A 21,859-nucleotide genomic window follows, 5' to 3' on the forward strand; every position below is an offset into this window, starting at 1 on the left:
AGCGCTTTTCCAATCTTGATGACCACTCAAAGCTGCTTTATACTCACCCGTTCACTCACATATGCACATACAACCTATTTCTTCTTACTTTGTACGGAGCATCTGGAACAAAAACAATTTCCCCCCCGGGTATTAATAAAGTATTCTGATTCTTATTCTGATTCTGATTCTGATTCTGATACCACATCTATGTGCAGTGCACGTGTGTTGGTGGGGTTGCCCAAGGGTTGCCCAAGGACACACCTGCATGTAGGCTAGTGGAGCCAGGAATCAAACCCGCAACCTTCAAGTTGAAAGACGGCATGCTCTACCACTGAACTACATACTTGCAGATTAATGCAATAAAAAATTCTCATTAGTGACTGATTCCCTTTTTACTTTTAAGTGACCACAGGAAAAGCTGAAAAACCGAGCTAATCACAAAAGTAATTTGACTTTTCTCCATATGTGTATGTTTTTGACACTCAGATTCTGCTCCCCGAGGGTGTCCGCAGGGACAACAACAAGATGTATGAAGAGGTGGATATCCCACCCAACGAACCCATGCCAATTGGCTTCGAAGAGAAGCCTGTCTACATCGCTCAACTAGATGAGGTAGGAGATGCTGTGAACTTTGCCTTTGTAACAAGTGTACCCTGTACGGATAAGAGCACTGGTTTTGAGGGCTGACACTGACATTTTCTAATGTAAATACAGAATAAGTCGGTGTTGATGAGTCGCTATGGTAGCAAACAAATATGTGGCCAGCCATGACAAAACCGGTCACATGTCTACCGAGGGACATTTTGAGTTATTTACAGATTCGGAAAGTGTGATTTCTAAGCTTTCCAACAATGTCAAACACATGGCAGATAAGAAGATATGGCCATTTGAATGTAGGTACTCCTCAAACTGCTTTAGGGAGCATTTAAGCCTCAAAGATGTACACCTTCTGGGAGCCAAGAGAGAATCATCACATTTACATAGCACAACCCCCTCCTGGTCTAAGCTCTCAGTGAAACCACACCTCTCTGAGCACAGATACTATTGTTGTGAGCTACACTGCTACACAGAACAATACATACAATACATTAAAAACTGGACATAATATCCTCTTAAGATTTGAAATGAAATAACTTAAAAAATATAGGAGGGGGGGGGTGGCTTATTCTGTTATAATTTCTTGTCCGTACACTTTTGTAGTCATACAGTGGTATGCAAGTTTGAGCACCCCTATAAATCTTCATGATTTTCCTTTATAAATAATTGTTTGTTTGAAAAAGACATTTCACTTAAATATGTCATATAGGAGACAAACACAATGATAATTGAGACCAAAACCTTTGCATACCACTGTATTTCTATCATCTCTTTTTGTTGTTTCATGAAAACAAAATAAACTATATATACTTAAGAGAGAAAGATCAAAGATAGACACATATTTCCAATATCAAATCAAACTGCCTTGCTGCTGCAGACACTAATGAAATACATTGAAGTGTCTATGTGGTGTAGTGTGGATGGATCAGTCTGTTAACTAATGAGCTGATGATGTGCTAACTCTCAACTCGTTGCTAAATCATTAGCATCACAGTCATTCACAAAGCTGTGTCATTCACACATGATTTAAGCATATCGGCACATTTGTGCTGAAGCTAGTGAATAACAAGAAAAAACGTCCCTGTATATGACTGAACACTAACGTTACGTAGATTAACCACGTTGATGAAAACTCACTGTTTTTGTTACGATGAAGTCCGCTAACACGTTAGCATAAAGATTGCTAGCTTAAAATGCTAACAGTCCCACACATATAGCAGAAGTGCTGTCATTGTTAAGAAGTTCAGCCACAGTTTAATTATTGTCCGGTTCTCCTTGCCTTCCTTTGATAAACAAAGCTTTGATGACGACTGCTTTGATGACAATCACGCTTTAATTTCGCACTGCACACGGTCAATAACTGTTGGAAATTTCCCCTATACTCTCGCTCCCCCTCCCCTCCCTCCCTCTCTCTCAGTGCGTGCATATTAAGTAGCCACGTGTATTCTCCGTGACCGTCAGCTGATTGGCCGAAAAAACAACTAAAGCTCTGGAATGTGAGATCGCCACACCCAAACTAGGAATGATTTACAGTGATCAAACAACCTTAATTCATATACAAAGTTTATGTTTTTAAGACCCACAATATTGTGATTTGAAGCATGTAGTGGCTTCTTACAAACTTCAAGTTGAACAATTTTGAAAAAAAAAACACTTTTTTCATGTTTTGCTCATTTTGCGCTGGGCCAACTTGCGCCCCCTTTGTCCGTGACGGGTCACATATGTGAGCCCTATAAGTGCCTCCTGCTGCCCCTACCTTTCATGTGCCTAATCCATCTCATGGCCACGTTGCATGAAGGTCTGAGGCTATTTCACCAAATGGATGCAGCATATGGGAGGGGATATGTGCATGTTTGTTAACAGTGAGGAAATCTGTGGTCTTTGTGACCCCTTAGTTGTACACTATTTGTAATGTTGCCTTGTGCCATATATAGGGCACACAAAGTCGTACACTATGAATGATTACCACTGCAAAAGGGCAAACACTTCAAAATGAACACTGTACATTTACTTGGGAATGACTATGGATGCAAAACAGGGATTAGAAAAATAGTGCCCAGCTCAAAAATACCTTTTGTCACCTTGATAGAGCTGGTGCCTCCTGGCCTAGGCCTTTTGCAGTAGCCTGTGTTCTACTCTAGCTAAAAGGAATTTGCTGCAAGAAGTATATTAATCAGTGGTTCTCAAACTTTTTTTAGTACCATCTGAGAAAATATTGAGCCCTCGAACACCATTCACGTTAAAATACCGCTGTATAAATAGGTCGAGCAAAGTCAGCTACAGATTTTTCACAGGAGGCACATTTATTCCAAATTTGTATATTTTGGTCTCTAATCATCCTCCTCTTCCTCACATATACTTCCGATACTGATATAGCAAGATTAGATTAGGATGGAGCGTGAGATAAGGTAAAGGTATTTATTTATCTTTTATTTTTTGTTATTGGTTTAATTTTCTCCACACTCCAAAGTTGTTGTCAAATTTCCTCAGCTCCACTCCAATCCCATACCCTGGTATATACAGTAGAACAGTATATCTGATTATCCTCCAAGTACCACCAAATGAAGCTTACCTACCGCTGGTGGTACACGCATCACAGTTTGAGAACCATGGATCTAAATTAATCCTCCTCACTGCCTTCACCACATATTCACCACGATGATCGCGTCATCGTTCCCTGTCCTTGGCAACGTGTTGAGCTTCAGCCTACATTAGGTTCATCCTGGCGAGCACATCAGTCACACTTTGGTCTTCAAGGCTGTCTTTTGTCTGGGGGAAATCAGAGCAGCCTTGGTGAAACGATATGTCTCCATCCAAAGCACGTGGCCCAGCCACTGCTGTCACCCCCGACTTGTGTTAGTGATGTTCATGCTTTGCATATTATCTGCACTGTTCCAGTGCTGTGATTTCGTTAGGGTTTCATTGTGGAATCTCTCTGGTATATTGGTATACCAGCCAACTGTCACACAGTACACATAACGGGATGTATGCTGTTATGTAAATTGTTGTTTGTTTATTATGGCTATATTGCTTAGAAAGTTGGATGTTTCAAAGTTGTAAAACTGGTATTTTGGATTTTCATAATCTTGTTGTGATATGATTGGAATCTTTTTTTTATCTGTATATGTTTGTGTTTCTCAACCAACACATTGCAATTCACTGTTTTTATTAATAACCAAGTGGCAAGCCATTCTGATATTACCCATTGGTTTATAAACTGCCATTTTGAAGTCTTGGGGGAAGAATCAAGGGGTGGATCCCGCTGACAGCATGAGGACCAGCAGGTTATACTGTGTGTGACATCTGCTGTCACTTAGACCATAGCCATGCCCTAAAGCATCATATCATGACACCATGCTGTACTGAAGACTTGAAAGTGATTGCAACCATAAACTCTTCAGGAAAATGTTTACTGACATTATAAAATGTGAAAAATGTTCCTCATATACAAACTGACTTTTTCAGTTTAATCGCTCATTGTCATGGCCTGTTCTTTTTTTTTTTTTTTAATTGTGACACACTTCCAATGAAAAATGAAGTCAAAGGTGGTACTGGTGCTCTGTTTTACTACCGGTCTTTATTTAAGCAAATTCATGAAATTATACATATCTTTAAACACACAAAAATAGACGGCTGATTGCTAGAATATAGGTTTGAGGCACTTCCGCATTAGGTTCATTTTCTGGTCCGAGAGATTATGTCCGTTTAATATACAGTTTATACCTATAACAACACTATTTGCAAATGTAGGTTGAAACAAGTTGGTTCAGTTATGGGCCCTATTATAATCCAGGCTTAATGTATAAAATATAAAATTAAAAAACAAATGGTCTCCAGGGAAAGTATTGAATTACTTATCTTGCTTTCGATAACATGTCTGTCCATTTAAAGTACATCTTTATGTACGACTGGACTTGTCTGCTTGTTCCTTTTGCCAGGCGAGTTCGCTGGTGCCTGGGTGTATATATAGTTCCCACCATCCTCCATCTCAGTGAAGAGGACTGTGGCTCTAATGGCCAGTGAGTGATGTTTCTTCTTAATGGAAGTGCTGTAGCTCTCAGCCAGTCTGTCAGGCAACACAATGAGCTGTCAGTCTGGCTGACACCTTGACTGACAAACCCACACTCAAACCAGTGCCTACATTTCTCCTGGCCTCCAGCCTTTACCCAGCCACCTCTGGGCCATATTAGAGGGCAGCAGGCTGAAAAAGCAGGAGCCCTTTTTGCACCAGCCCTCGGGGATGAAGCCTGACTGGAGGATGAAGTATACTCCATTCACATCGGCGTCTTTGAGAGCTTCTGCTCCCCTCCTGTCTGGCCATGTAGGTTTTGTAATCCATCATTACTGCATCACTAGTGAAGATGCAGCAGTGCAAAAGGTCACCACCACTTCTACGAATTTGGCCTTTTGTTTACGAAGGCCCTAAAATATGATACTCATAAACCTCAGGAGCATTTTTTCACACTTCAGGGAACTAGTGTTAACAGCTCATCTCTTTTAACCTTTCTGTCACTCATGCTAATGGACATAATGATAAACTAGATTCAGCTTTAGTGAAGATGTGTGTGTAGCCGAGTGTGGATCAAAGTGTGTGCATGTGTCTTGTGCCATGACAAATTGATGAAAGGATGGCTTAATTATATCTATGCTTTTGCTCGTTGTTGGGTTTCACAGTGTATGATACTAGCTCAGTTGTCCGTGTGCAAGCATTGTGAGTGCCGAGGTCTCTTCAGTGCCTGTCAATTTCAATCCTCATCAGTGGGGTCTTTGAGGATTTGGCCCTTCATCCTTCCATTAGGCACAGTGTTGTTGTCCACAGAGACACAAAGAGTCAAATAGCATTTTGTATAGTAAATAGCAGTGTTTAACAGAGCTGTAAACTAACTGAGTTCTTGGAACAACAGAAAATATGTTGGGAAAGAACAGGGTTCTTCTCTTTTACTTTGTACATGACAAATAGGACTGTTTTTAAAAGTGACTACAAATAAACTTGTCTTCTCATATTTTTCATACTACTGCAAAACTCGAAAAGCATTACACTGACCTCCTGTCCCCTCATTCATGTTTTGTTAAACGCTGCTTGTTTATAGACAAAAGCAATTGCAGTTCTGTCCACCATGCGCCACAGTGAATCCACATGTCTAGTCACAAAAATGAACACTTAAAAAATATTATGATGGAAAAAGTGGTTCAGAAACAAACTGCAGACCATAGCTTTAATTAAATACTCCTCCAGTTCTGATTTCCATCACTTAAAAAGTTTGAAAAAGAAAAGAAAAAAGCTGGTGGCTGTAGCTCCCACAATGCTGAAATGAACAAGACCAATCATCTCATTCAGACAGCATGGAATAATAGGCAGATGTATGTGTCTCTCGCTAACTGAGCTGCCGTGCTGCGCTCACCCTCACAGGGTCTTCGCTACACAAATCACAGAAAAGTGAAAGAGAAAGTGCAGTCAAACTTCACACTCCTGGACAGTTTTTGGGGTGAAGGTTTGACATCCATTTGCTCGTGCATGTACCATTTCATTTGCAATCAGATATTTCCCAGAATGCCACATATGTCAAATAAAGTCTTAATGTAAACCACTTATTGTGGACCAAACAAAAACATAGACTTATAATCTCCTTCCACATGTTCTTGCACTTCCTCTGGTGTACTATTCCAAGATGTGTTTTATAATGGTTTCCCTTATTCCACATGTTGTGACCATACAATCAGACATTAGAAGAAAATCCAATTAGACCACAAGTGCTGCAGTATGTTGAGAAGAGTTTTTAAAGAGCTCCCTTCCATGCAGAAACATCATGAGCTAAAATAATGCACTGCCTGTTGTTAATTTGCAAACTGCAATGTTGAATTTTCACCCTATCAGCAGATCATTACTGAAAGCCTGTGATCACCACAGTATTAAATGAGATTCTGTAAAACCTAACTTTCTAATTTGCCATTTTATACTTTCACACAAGTGATGTGTGGAAATGTAAAGACACAGTAATTTCCTGTTTGAAGGAAATATTTTTAGGGTTCGATAGACCAAATAGAGGCTATGCCACTTCTGTAATCCCAATTCATTATCTTCATCGTGGCGGTTGCTTCAAAGTTTTAAAAATACAAATTGGAACAATTACAATAAAACATTTGCAGAGCAGCTCTACATACTAAATAAGATATTCAATAGCACAATACAACTAAAATTGTCATCTCTTATCATTCCACAATTACATGTCCATTGTTCTAAATTTGAAAATAATGGACATGATTAAGACATGATGAGAAATGCTGGTTATCCATGATCAATTCCTAGATCAATTCCTAGACTCCATTGAGATAAATATCAAAGTAGTTGAGTCTAACCCTAGTCTCACTTTATGGGTCATCACCTTTGAGGGGGGAGCAGTCACCTTTGAAGGTCACCTGTCTTCTTTGGTTGCATTGATCACAGAGACTGAACCACAATGAGCCAATCCGGTTTGTTGTGGACTTCCCTGCCTAGCAACAGAGCTGTAGCATGATGCAACACAGATCACTTAGGTGTTATGGTTTTAAGCTCATTTGTTTGTTTGTTAGTTTTTTCTGGTACATTCTGCTGCATCTTGTCTTTGTTGGCCATCTTCATCTCATCTCGCAACATTGTGAATTCGGAGATAGGCTGGGCCGGGAAGGCTCAGTACGTTGGATCCTTTGTTGTTCAGAGGATGAAGGATCCATTTGTCAGTTGCATTTGGAGAAGCCTGCGAAATGGAACAGCCGAGTTGTGGTTCTGTGACGCAATAAGCCATCGAATTCACGCTGCGAAAGAGGCGGCTCTGAAATGAGACACAGCTGGTTTCATGACAAGTTCTAAGACTTGAGCTATTCCTTTGTTTTTCATGTGGATGGATGACTGTAGGATATTGTAGGGACATGCAAATGCCTCCAGGGAGCTCATATTATGAAGGTGAAAAACAAAACAACAAAAAAGGATGTTTTAGATGTCTAAATTTAATTAGGAGAAGTTTTTTTTGTCTATTAGGCATTCAGACGTTACTGAATTCCTGTCCATGCTTCTCCTTCAAAAACTTAAACCTACATAAACTGTCTGAGGATCTATCTCTGTCTCCTCTCACTTTCTGAAAGACTTATCTCTTTCTGTCTCTCAGAGTTTCTCCCGAGCTCACCAGCAGTTTTCCCTTAATCTTAGAAACGCCCTGTGCAACTGATATAGATTGATATGCAACCTCTTCTGCTGAGCAGTGTGAATTAGCCTCAGTCAAGCAGAGGCTCTATTCATTAGCTTAAGCCTGGGCAACTCTGGAACAAAGTGCCTCACTACTTTAAAGTGCAGGCGCACAATGCCTAATAAGTCTTTATGTGCTATTAGGAAGGCTTTGAAAGGCAGCCTGAAAAGTGTGATGCTCTCCTCCTCTCGCTCCTTCCTGTTCACACCGTGTGAAGATTGTCATTTATTGAAAGCTGTAATGGGAAACAGGACTGCAGTGCACGTCTTTAACAAAACTGTGAAACATTAAAAATGGGAAATTTATTAGAATGCTTTTTAACTAATGAATTAGGGTCTGTGTGCCTCACACTTAGCACTGTACTGAAAGCCTCACGAATGTATCTGAATAAATATGTTGAGTTATAAATGAGACCAAAAGCCAGTCTTTTGTAGTACTAATGCACAGAAACATACACAATTACAGCTATAGCCTACATTGTTAATGTACCTCATAATACTTACAGCAGAATGGACACTCACTTAAAAATAGACGAAAGTCCTGACAGCACGCAAACCACACGTTGTATGAACTAGTAATTGACAGGAATCCAGTCAAGCTGTTAATGCGGTTCCGAGGAATGACAGTTCCCACAGGGAAACAGCCAGTAGAGGCAAAGGATTGACGTACACAGGAGGCTTTGCTCTGCAGTTGCTATAGGAGAGCCATAGCCCCACTATGGCTGGGTATGGGTGGGTTGAAAGCCATAAGTAATGAGTGCTTTTCCCCCCTCCAAATTTGTACTGTATATTTTATATTACTGCTCGGCACTTTAAAAAAAATATATCTTATTGGATGATTCTCTGCTTTTTCTTTATTTTTTATTTTTTTTAAATCTCTCTTCTGGACGAGTATCGTGACAAAATACAGTCAAATACAGTGGAATAAAAACCAGGGACTGTAGTACTTTATCATGTCAACTTTTGCAGCAGGTCACTTTAAGGGAGCAGATACAGGAGTGTTTTTAATTCTTCTAATTTTAACTATATTGGGAAAAACGTTTTAAAACAACCAGGCATACGTACAATTGAACATCTCCATGGTTGCGATTTAAGTGATGGTGAATTATGCTCTCACAGCACATTCTAGTTTTATAATGGCTATAGTGGTTTGACACATTAGATTGCCTTTTCTCTCTTTCCCTATGTTTGTCTTGTCCACAACTAAAGTCAGAAGATTGAGGCATTCTTACATTTAATCATCATCACAATCACTCGAGCTCCATTAATTGTCTGTTGACAGCAAACCATCTCCTTTCCTGCGTAGGAAGTAGCAAAGGCCTGCAAAGACAAGGCAGAGCTGAACAGACCTCCATCCATAATTAATCCAACATGATTGCATTTCCTAATCCAGTTTTGATGTGGTTCCCCCAGCAGACATATGCGACTGTGTGTTTGCTTAGACTTGCCAAGTAGAAGCTGAGTCTTCAAGGTTTCTGTGATGGAATCTGTGGTTTAAGGTCTTAACAATCTTTTCCAATTGGCGACAGCATCGTCCGATGGCAGTAGTATATTACTCCTGGCAGTAAGTTCACATGTCTGTCTACAGGAGCTATACCTTAATTAATTATGCATTAAAAAAAATAGATTTATTACCGACGTATGTGTGTGCGATGAGCCACGTTTGAAACTATGCACCAAATGGTGTTTCTCATCCTTAAAAACCACTTCAAAGAAATGATTTCTCAAATGTCGACAACCCTGTGACATGTTAACGTCATAGGTGAGCCTGGCAGAGGCTTAGTTTGTTGATTCATACCAGTCATAGGAATGACCTGACCCTGACCCAGCATCACCCTGAACAAGGATCCCTTGAAAATATTTGCACACCTCTTAAGGAATAATTTTAATGAATTTTTGAAATTCAGGAAATGATCCATTTGCCCTGATGCACTTTGACATTGAGCTGACTTTCTTAAAAAAAAAAAAAAAGTATCTCGGAATGACTTGAAATTTTTCATTATAATAGTCAACAGCAAAAAATATAAAATATTTGTAAACCTCTTAAGGAATGATTTTAATGATTTTTTTGAAATTCAGGAAATTATCCATTTCCATATTTTTTTAAAAATATAAAACATTTTTTTTTAATACATAATTAATTCGTTATTGCTCTTGTTCGCCCCCTAGTGGCAGACATGTGAACTTACTGCTGGGAGTAATATACTACTGATGGCATAGCAATACAAAATCAAATGTTTGTCAAGTATTGAAATGAGAAAAATTGTTATGTATGTGCATTTATCTTTCGTCTATTATTACATTAGTAGTGGTATTTTTCATAACCTTAAAATTGTACAACATTTGTTTGCGCTATTTCAGCAGAGCCCCCAATTTAGTGCTTTACCGAATTGAGATATGGACCAGCAAGTATATCTTTGCAAAGCTGGATTGCTTCTTCTCTGAGTTAATTTTTTTTATAGAATCTACTTTGACAGCTTTTGAACAAATATAGTAACAAATATACCTAATCATGTAAACCAGTATATGTACAGCTACGCTAGTAGCAATTATCAGTGTTGCACTTGTACATTTCTGTAAATTACATTGCATGATCCTTTGAGCGTGTGTGCTGACAACTCAAAACTCACAGTAAGTAAATATGGCAGTTTCTGAACCAAAATTATTTTACATATTAACATGTCTACAGATATCAGGGTGAAAGTGTTTTAATAGCTTGCAACACTTTTGGTGGAAGTGAAAGTGATGATAACCATTTTCTGCTAATTAATTAGGTTTAGGCACACAGTGAGTAACCTGTGGTCAGGTTTAAGACCATGAACAGCCTCAAAACATGCCATGTTTCAGTGTTGCATGGTCCACGATATATATATCTATCTATCTATATATATATAATATCACAATAAAACAATATTGTGATTATCGGCATATTGCAAGCCAAACATATAGCGATACATCACAATAGCTGTCTAACTGAAGAAAACAAAACTGTGAAAGATAAAAATGCACACCTTTAGAACACCTTAATTTGTTCATTAGAATATTGATTGACCTGGCATATCGATTATCACATTGCATGTTGATGGACTATGATATATCACCAAATCGATATTTTGACTCACCCCTAGTTGAAACACACCCGAAAATCCTTGTAACAGTTTCAGTACAAGCTGTGTCACCCCATTAAAACCTGTATAATATACAGAATCAGAATGAGTCATGCATTGCTCACATATTATGGGTCTGACACAACAACCTTTGGTCTTGAGCTTGTTTTGAACTGTGGTTACATGCTACCAATTGCTCCCCCATCTCCAGGTGATAGTTTTTTTAGTGCATTTGAAATAAATAGGTGTGCTGTTGTTTAGGGGAGTGAGATGCAGAGTGGGCGGTCCTGTGTGTGTTGAGGGTTTTGGGGGCTCACCAGGCTTTCAGTGCTTCCTCAGCAGGTGCTTCTGGCAGAAGTGATGGATTGCCTCATTTTTTGCTATCTCCATCTGACTCTCAGCTCTGCCTCCTCCTCCTTTGTGCCCCCCTTTCTCCCTGCTGCTGCTGTTCTGTCGGGGAATGAATAGGCCTCCTGTTTGCAGCATCCGCAGCTCACTTTGTCGAACTCTGCCATGCATTTGGTGACTGTGCATGTGTGTGCTCAGCGTACACATGCTTTAGCTCAGGGATTTACAGTGTGTGTTTGTGTATGTATGTGTGTGTGTGTTTGGTTATTCTGTTTGTTGGGGAGTGTTTGGCCAGGTCATCTCATGCAGGCTTGGAGCTGGATGATAAGCTTTTTGGAAAAACTAGCAATTAAAAGTTGATCAAGCTGTCAATTCAAATGAAATGAAATGGAACCAGAAAGTAATTAAAAGGATGGCATGAAAATGACAACAATTATATCTCTTAGCTTCCCATTACTAATTCACAGAGGAATTTAATTAGTTTAGGAACCTGTATTTACTTGTACAGTAAACACACAATAACAAAATAGCAGCCAAACAGAAAACTACTCTCGGTGCATTTGCAAATCCACTCAGTTTCACTTTCATACCTATACCCAAGGAGTCTGATGGATATAGACAACGATGGTATTTAGTCATTGCTGTTGATTCATCAGTTCAATCAATGTGGGTCCAATTAGTGTGTTTTAAGTAGCTGGTGGATTGGCGGGATATTCCCTGTCCTCTCAGTTTGCCCATATGGCCGTAGGCTGTGTATCTGCTGTGTTAATGAGCCTGTCAGTTTCCATCCCACTCAGGGTTGGTCCAAGATGGGCTGATCGGCACCTTATGCCCACAGTATGTACTGCTGAGAATGTCTCTTCACACTTTTTAGACAACAGCTAACTTATGCAGTCTATGCCTTTCTTTATACAGAAATCTTAATTTGGCTTATCATATAAAGGCAGGCAGTGGTCATTGCTCAATAATGTGTTGCAGTGCTGTGTACAAACTAGTTGTCCATGCTCTTATCAAGGCTTGAAGCTGCAGTGCTACTTTTGGTGACTGTTGTTGATGGTATCATTCTGATCTTTGTGAGAAGAGACATAGCATTAGCTGTATGCTGAGTTCTTCATCTGAAAATTGGCTCTGTCAAGCAGTTTATCAAACCTGACTGAGGGAATGTTTGTGTGTATACACCACCAGCACAGGGGCAGACGAGACAAGGAGAATTTATTTCATAACCATGTTTTTTTTGAGTAGTAAAACTTTCTGAAAGTGTTTTGTTGTTGCTTATTATTGTTTCTTATTGTTGTACTAAAAACACACAGAGAGCTGTGTGGAACTGATCGGCTTAATCAGCATTGCTTAGACTCATTTCAAAATTGTTTATATTTAAAAGTGATGCACTGCAGTCTTAATTAATTTGACCTGTGTACAATGGCTTCAGGAAGCAGAATATACAAAAACTGAGATGTACAATTCTGCTGCCAAACTTTTAAGATGTAACAAAAATTACCACTTCTAAACAATCCTTGCTTCCTTTAAATGAGTTAAATCGTCAATGTGAAGATTTGTTTTTAAATCCTTTACAAGTATGACTAATGTTTATACTTGTGATCTGCTGATCTTTCCACCAGGGCCATTCTATCAATTAGTATGTTATAAGTCCAGACTTGTCATCTAAAGTGACCAGGCCTCAGTAATTTAGGTCCCTCAGCTGCATCTTCTTTCAAATCTCTTAAAAAGTTGCTTTTATCATGACGCAAATAGAAGTCCAGAAAACCCATGTGCTCCTGCTGGAGCCACTGGAGATGTGGAGATTGATTCCACCTGAGACTGAAGCAGGTGCTCTCACGAGAAAATGTATTAAACCATGCTCCTGAAAGGTTGACCACTGATGTACGGTAGGGATATAAGCTCACATTAGCCACATTAGCCGCTCTGCTAAGCTTTAACTACGTGTTTTAAAGACCAGGAAATTGCTTTAGCTAAATATTGACTTGCAGTATTCAGTCATCAATGCAACACACTGGTTTTCATATTTAGTCTATATTGTAGTTTGTTTTGGTAATTGGCTTCAAGGGTCTGATTTAACATTGAGTTTCAGTCTAGGACTGTCACGGTAAAGGAATGTCCCTTGCTGTGATTTAGATTGGCTTAAAAGCACGATTCGTGGTGCAACTGCCACTAAGCTATTGTCATCACAGTATCTGTGAAGAAAGGACTAGTGCACCTTTTGGCACAGGCTCTGTTTTCTTTGACTTTCTGCTTGATAAAATCTTCTCAACTCATGTCAACGTAATTAACTCTGAATCTTTGCCTGATAATATCGATTTGACTCTGTTGCTTAAGGTCTGTTTAATTGTCAAACAAAATAAAAGCTGTGGAGACAAATGTGGTTGATTCAGTGTGATACTCATTATTGAGGTCTGTGTGAAACACCATTAAAAGTTTATAGCTCCTGTAATTTAAATATTACGTTCAGCTATATTGCAATTTCAGTCATTGAATCATTCTTAGGTGCAAATGATTGCTTCATCTGCCATCTATTTAAATATTAACAATTCACGCTGATGCATTGCTTATTTTTTATTTTTTTTAAACAGTTCTGTCTAGCAACCTAGGCATGCAGTGTGACTGAGTGGATGCCTTCTGGTGTCAGGCACATTTGCTCTGCACAGTAGGGGTCAATCATGCTCCAGACAGACAAGGGTAGGGGAGACACAGGAGAGAGAGAAAGGCAAAGAAACAGGACAATGAGCACTAATTTACACTTACATCAGTGACAATAACCAGCTGAACAAAGCAAAACAAAAACAACCACATAAACAAAAGGCAACTGAAAGTACAACTGCATCAAAACAAAGTCATTTCTTGTGGTGCCGACTGTGTGTGTGTAGGTTTTGTCACTTCATTTAGCTGGGAATTAGAGTCGAGAGTGTGATGATGTCAGTTTGACTACCAGCAGCTAGTCTGTCAGGACCCAAATGCATGGAGTGTGCAACAGCCCCAAAGAGCAGGAAATACCCAAGATCACCAGGGATCATTCAGGGACAACCACAAGTGCAACCCAAGTGAGATCAACCAGTGAGGCTATGGTCTGCCGAGGGCCAGCCCCCAGAGGATAAGAGCCAACAGAATCATGGATAGAGGCCAAACCACCCCAGGTGCAGGCCAAGTCCAGAGGCCCTGGTCTCAGGTATGGGACTTGCCACCCATGGAGAGACCAAAGCCACCTCTAAACATCCTTCTGAGGGTATGGGCCAGAGCCCGCTATAATCGCCATAGTCACACACTTCAGATAAATATGCCTCCCAACTAAGAGAATCCCAGAAGGACAGGAGACGGCTGGTTCGGGGCAAATCCCCCAAGCACAGGTCAGAGTCCCAAGATCCAATGCAGCTGATTATACAGTGCCCTTCAGCACATCATCCATCTACACACCCAAGAGCCTGAGATCACATTTGTGAAGAACATGCGCCACGATGAGCCCCCTTACCCCACTTAGCCCCACTTAGTTCCCTCACAAAAAAAGAGCACCTTAGAAAAACTGGACAGTATTAGCAGAGCTTTACTGTAAGGTTCTGCAGCTGCTGATAATCTTGATGAGCATGGTTTCAGCAAAGCAGTGTTTGTCCTATATGTTAACAGCTGCATAATGCCCACTCTTGTACATTAACTGCCTCCCCACAACACCAACATCACACCCTTGAGACAAGGTTTGGCACTGGCAGGCACAGCTGGATTTCCAATTGGAAGATGCGTGTGCATACATCAACATCACAATAAAGCGAGACAGGTTTTAAGGAGAGAATAAAAAAAATCACTGAAGATTTCCAAAGATCATTAAATGATGGCAACTCTCTGTTTACAACACATGTGCTTTACCTCAAGGTGAATACTGGGGCAGGCATACATTTGCATGAATTAACATATTTAAGTAGTGTGGGGACACTGGTTTTTCCTTACAAACAGACAAAGTCGATAAATCAAAATGAGGGCTAGCCGCTCAAGTGATTGTTGTGGCTCTCTGGTCACCACAGAGACGGAGGAATGAGTGTGCAGAGTCCTTACAAAATGGGTTGAAGCTCAGTCGTCCATAATTCTGGAATGAATATGTATAAGTATGAGCTCAGTGGACTTGGCCTGTGGGGGAATAATTTGGCTGACAAGAAGAGACTGGTATCACCATAGAAGAAGCTCGCTGTAAAGATAATGTCCTTCAGTAACATCCACTGTGTACCCTTACTTTTTGATGTATAGTGGAGGTTTTGACAGAGTTTGAAATGTAAATGTTACATTTTCCCTATATGTATTTATTTATTTTATAGCAAAAATATCACATGAAATTAAGCTTCAAAAAGGTTCCTTGCTATTTTAATTTTACTGAATTCATGGAATATAAATCCGCCTCAGATTATATACTTTTGTCTGACAATTGAGTCTGAAATTTGACTTTGCATAACAGCCACTCCAAACGAGACAGAACAATAACCAAAGACAAAATACCGCTTAAAGTACACTGGGATTAAGCTCCATGTTTAATTGTCGGATTGACTGATGCACAAAAGAGTTACTCATTCTGATTCTATTGAATCATGCATGGAACAATGCATATCTGGTGTGATGGTTATACTTTATATTATGTGCTCAGTACATGATTGGGGTTGGAGACGATAATATTAGCTTGCCTTAACATGTTGCTGTAATGGGCTAATTCATAGAGTAATTCCAGGGTACAATCTTTGAACACATAATTGATAAAGCAGTTTTGTCTTAAGTGTTGTTATCCTTTTGCAAATGCTTTCAATTGACTGTCCAGGCTATGTCCAGTTAAGTACAGCAGGTATGCATGTACACCACTGTGACTAACACCTAATATTGTCCAATAGGTGCCTGGTTGCAGGTGATTCTGTGAATTTTCACTTGCAAAACCTTAGCGTGACATTGGCCAAATCATGAATCATGATGGGTTAGGGTTAGATAATTGGAGATCAGATTCTTATTGGTGGCGTCACTATCATTACTAAAACTAGCTGTAAGTAGCATCACCATCTCTAGCTTCAGAGATCAGATGCCTTGCCCAGAGAGAAGCAGTTTTAGCCAACCCTGAGTGGTTAATGTGATATATGTGTGTTCAATAATTCACCATGGCTCTTTGGAAATGTTATAAAATTGAGATGACTCTTAATAGAAACAAGGTTCCCCCACCCATGGGTTATGGGGTTTGTGTCTTAAGGACAGTCAAAGAAAATCTCTCCAGCATTTATTTTGCTATTTCTGTCATGGAAAGTGGAACAGCCACCCAGATTCTGGTTATGCATCCATTTAGGTACATGGTTTCTTCAAGGCTGCATTTGTTAATCCCTTAGTTATGACCAGACTTTTTGTTCTGTCATAGCGCAGTGGTGCCAGCTCCGCGCTGCACTCTACGGAAAGGTTTAAGCAGCTGATGAGCACTTGTCTTTCAACTGTTGAAATCCAACAGGCCTTCAGAGACTATTTCCTTGAGGGGGGCCTCTGTCTCGCCAATTTATCAAAAGGGTTGATTGACAGAGTGCTGCTCAAGTGGTTGTCTGAGCCTTTTTCCAGGTTTATTGAGGCCATTCTGCTCATGGGAACAATCTAAGCTTCATAAATGATTTTATATCCATGCTCTCACCTTTGGACCTGTGGGTGGACGTCATCCACTATCCAGAAGTGTCCTTGGGCAAGACAATGAACCCAAAATTGCCCTTGACTGATGTATGCATGCTTCTCTGAATGGGTTAATATGACTTGTCCTGTCTCTTAATTGTTTTAATACTAGAAAAGGAGTGCAAATGCTTCTCACAGTCTTATTGTGGAGGTCTCAGTGTTCCTTAGACTCGTCTGAGATTGGTCTGAATTCACTTGTAAATTAGATTTTTTTTTTCTCCATTCACACATATTTAAATAATTTGCAAAATAAATTCTAAAACATATTTCTCTTTATCATTATCGATTATTGACTGGAGATGTGAATATGGCAAGTTGCATTTATAATCAAATTTAAAACACCATAATTGAAGCTGTCCAAATACTTTCTAAATTGACTGTACACATCACTGGCTTTGCCAAGTTGCTCTTCCGAAGCTCCTCTGCTCTGTGCTGCACCTAGCTCAAACCACAGCCTCCCTTCACTCTTTCCAGCTTAAGTGGACACTAATAAAGTTGCTCTTTGATGCATTAATAACCTCTTCCTTTCTACTGGGCTCCGGGGCCAGCTTCCAAACAGCACCCTGCATATCCTTGCCTGACATGCTCTGTTTAATTATTTCTTTCTATGAGTGTTGGAGCGAAACGAGGGGAAGAGGAAAGTGATGACATACTTATAATGAACCCTTGAATAAATAATACTGCTGTCTAAGCTTAAGGCATCCTGAACCGACCTTAGTGCAAGCAAGGTGGAATGCAGAGGAAGCAGAGAGAGGGTGAAATGATTAAGTTACAAGAGGTATATAGAACGCGCCTGGATCTACAGTGTCCTCTGTTGTGTTAGATTCCACCATGTTTCCATCATTAGGCTCTGAATTACTATTAAATTGCCATTATCTTTAATTGTCAGTCAGGATTAAATAATAGATTTTATAAATAATAGACACTGTTTCGACATCTGGACAAATATTGAACTGTATCTAGCCTGTAAACATCGGCTAGACACACTGGAGAATGCATGGTATGATGTACAGTTCATGTTTTTAACACTTTGTGCCACTATCTGCAATCAGTGCAGTAGTGAATGAAGATGACTGTGTGCAAACTGTCACAGGAGATTTCTGTCGTCCTTCCATTGTTTTTGAAGTGGATTGAATCACAACTTATTCTTATAACCTTATTTAAACTATTTTTTGAAAATAAAAAGGACAAAAATTAAGTTCACTTTGCCTTATATCTTCATTGAGGTTTTATATACGTGTGGGTGTGTGTGTGCGTGTGCGCGCACACCATAGAGAAAGCAGACAGAGGGCAGCTTGAGTGACAGCTGATCCCACCGCACACATTTTCTCTTCCATCATGGGGTTTGGCACTCGACCTTGCGTGCAGTCGCCTCATACTAGGAAGCTCAGTCAATACCATGTACCCTGTAACAGATCACCTGTCGATGTCATGTAGACACACTGGGTACTAGATTCTCCACTGTGTTTTTGTCAGAGAAAATGTTGTTGTCAGTGGGGGGCAACTGCACCAAATGGTTGGCATTGGCCCAAATCTAGTTGCCAAGGGCAACTGGGCAACCAATAAGGTTCTGATTGTGTCACTGAAGGCCAATAATTGAATATTAATAATTTTCTGTTTCTTCAATAGAAAATTATACATATATTAATAAGTGAAATATTCACTTGAACAGTGAGTCTGTACATGTGTGAAAAATGTGTTGAGTTTCATCCACAGGTAATCAGAAGAATAAGAACACGTCAAAATACAAAATCAGTTTTTGTTCAATGTTACCTCTGGAACTATTTATATATGTTATTGAAAACATATATAATATATATATATATATTTATTATGATGTATTAACTCTCATTTATTCTGTCCTTCCCTGATTTTTTTTGCTCAGATTGCACAGTTGGTGTTCAAAGGGATGAAGCGTCTGAACAGGATCCAGTCGATAGTCTTTGAGACGGCTTACAACACCAATGAAAACCTTCTGATCTGCGCTCCAACTGGTGCTGGCAAGACCAACATCGCCATGTTGACTGTTCTCCACGAGATCCATCAACACCTGCAGCCGGGTGGCGTCATCAAGAAGGATGAGTTCAAGGTCTAACTGTGACACACGCATAAATGCATTATCTGTTGTAAAGGCTTGCTTCATGTTGCCTTGGCGATGTGATGCAGTTGGATTCCATAGTATTACATTACAAAAGCTTTTCCCAAGAATGACTAAGAGTTTGTCTGACATTCAGACAAAATCACAGTCAGAATTGGAAGACAATTTTCTGTAGTCTGTGATAACTGTTTAATATTTCTAGAGTAGCTGCACAGCAGAGTCTCTCCACATGCCTCATGGAGATTAAGTATGCTCCTTGCTGAGATTCACACACCCCATACAGAGATTCAGATCTAATCCTTAGAGCTTTGGATGCTGAGACTTCAGGCACTGTTTAAATGGGAGCTATGTGGTTGTTTTAAGTCAAAAATAGCTACATTTACTTGATGAGGTTTCCTCTATGATTTGTTATTTTTCTTGTCATTTAAACCCCTTAATGATCTGCAGTAATGTCAGTCGTCTATACTCAAATAAAAGTAATACTTGATAAACAATGCACATTCATTTCAGTGATTCGATTCAGTGTATGCACTGAATTGTCCATTATGTCCCTTGTGGATTCACCGATTGGATGATTGTGACCAATCCAGGCACAATAAGATAATATTGTATTGTTGGTTCTCCACTGAGAACCAGCTGTGCACTGTGCATATGTATTGTGTTGGAATCTGGGCATCTACATTTTTATGCATGTATTATTAGTTGATTTTTAATATGACAATTAATTCAAATACTTAAAGAAAAGTCCTCAATAAAAGGACAAAGACTGCTATTGGCAGCTTAGCCAAACATTTGGCATTATTGGTTGATAAGTACAAGCTGAATGTGATTGTCCTCTTTCACGAACACACACATGCTTGCACATGGTGCTGTGCTGAGACACAGCCACTTTCCATACATCACCATTAAACTTTACCCATTCAAGTGTCTGGCATCATATTTCTTAGTAAATTGTGATTTGTGCCTGTTGCCAGGAAACAAATGATCCTCCCTCTGTTTGCTCATTTATCACTACAGTGTCCTTCCACTCCCTCTTGCCTGCACCCACACCCCAACCCCCTATCAGCAACTTCTACCTTTCCCACTCTACCCCTCTCTGTTAAGCCCATTAATTTCAATGTCTCTCTCTCTCTCTCTTCCTGTAGATAGTATATGTGGCTCCAATGAAGGCCTTGGCAGCGGAGATGACTAATTACTTCGGTAAGCGTTTGGAGCCACTGGGCATCACTGTTAAAGAGCTCACTGGAGACATGCAGCTAACAAAAGGAGAGATCCTAAGAACACAGGTACACACACACACACTTGTACACACGCATGCACACCTTGAATTCTGTCTTCTTTCACAGAAAATAAAAGTTTAAACTTCGCCAACAAAAACTGTTGCTCTTCAACTCCTTCTTTTCTCTAGCACCCCCAAGTGGATTGTGTCATGGCATGGCATTCAGTGGAAGCCATTTCATCATGTATTCTGCAAAGTGCATCAGTCACAATTCTGCCTGTTGTTAGTTACAAGTGGAACTTTACTCTGGTACAGCATATCCACCACTGTTGCAACAGATTTATAGGTGTTTTGAAATCGGGAAGAAATGGTGAATAGTGTCCTGTAAGACTGCATGCTCATGTTATGCTCATAATGACTGTATGTCACATCTGGTGCAATGCCTGGCACTTATTAGTATTGCCTGAGGTCATTTGCGACACAGGCATCACAATATGATTTAAAAACGAATATTGGTATAGCGTTGTTAACGCGACCAAGGAGGCAATGGGGATTTCTTTGTTCTTGACTTTCTTTGCCATTGTGAGAGAGGGCCTTTTTCCCCCACATTTTCATGTTTTTCTCAATATTTCATCCAGAGATAATTAGGAAAAAAATCAGGCATATGTAAAGTACTAATATCTTTTGAACAGGTATAATTTTAGTGCAGACACTGATAATGATCCATATCTTACTGTTAGTGAAGGAATAGTAGGTGCTCTTGGAGAACTCTCTAGTTTAATGAGTTTGGTAACAAGTGTTCTACCAATTACCAACTACCAAATTCAAAGTACTGAAAAGTTGGATCAAATCATACTGCAGCTGTGGCTGTTAATTAGGGTCCATACTGCAGATATTATGCATTAATTGAGCAGTTTAGTTAAATGTCTGCACTTCGAGTTCTGTTCACTTTTTTCTGTCCACCATGAGAGAGGGTCAAAGGGTACAGATGCTTGTGCAAGAGGATATAGTTATTTATAGTTATCAGTATTTTTATCTCTCACACTGAATATTTGCTTAAAGGCAACTTTTGTGGACTCATTTTGAGAAAAAAATAAGTAGAATTATGGAGGAGTGGGTGATTGTGGGTGACACACTGACCTTCCATGTTTGGGATGAATGTAGATTGACTGTACTACTGCACTATTTTTACTATGATGGTCACTGTGGTGAATTTTCAATGTCATCCCAGGCCAGGTGCTGATTTGTAAGGGTCCAGTATAATCACTATCCCTCCTTTGCTTGTGACCAAACCATCTCAACTTTGGCTCTTAATTTATTACCAAACCATTCAACCTGAGCTGTCCCTGAAATATGCTCAATTCTAATCCTGTCAATCCTGGTCAGCTCTGCCTCTTGTCAGTGCCACTGTCTCCAAGTCATACATCGTAGCAGGATTCACTACCATCTTGTAGACCTTCTCTTTCACTTTTGCTGCTATCCTTCTGTTACACATCACCCCTGACACCCATCTCCACCCACTCCAACCTGCATGCACACTCTTCATCACCTTTCTTGTACACCATCCATTGCATTGGATGGCTGACCCCAGATCCACTTTCTCTACCTCT

At 39.8% G+C, this 21,859-nt stretch overlaps 1 protein-coding gene across 1 annotated transcript in view; it reads left to right on the plus strand.

Moving 5' to 3' along the window:
• Positions 1-21,859, plus strand: part of ascc3 (activating signal cointegrator 1 complex subunit 3) — a gene marked incomplete at its 5' end in the record, with an annotated part of 89,702 nt that overhangs the window by 17,436 nt on the left and 50,407 nt on the right. The window contains 3 exons of the mRNA XM_083899055.1: positions 469-594; positions 18,818-19,021; positions 20,176-20,316. Coding sequence (XP_083755181.1) covers positions 469-594; positions 18,818-19,021; positions 20,176-20,316 — 471 coding nt within the window. The remainder of the gene's footprint in view (positions 1-468; positions 595-18,817; positions 19,022-20,175; positions 20,317-21,859) is intronic.

The sequence above is a fragment of the Microchirus variegatus genome, assembly GCF_963457635.1.
Source record: "Microchirus variegatus genome assembly, chromosome: 1".
NCBI lineage: Eukaryota > Metazoa > Chordata > Actinopteri > Pleuronectiformes > Soleidae > Microchirus > Microchirus variegatus.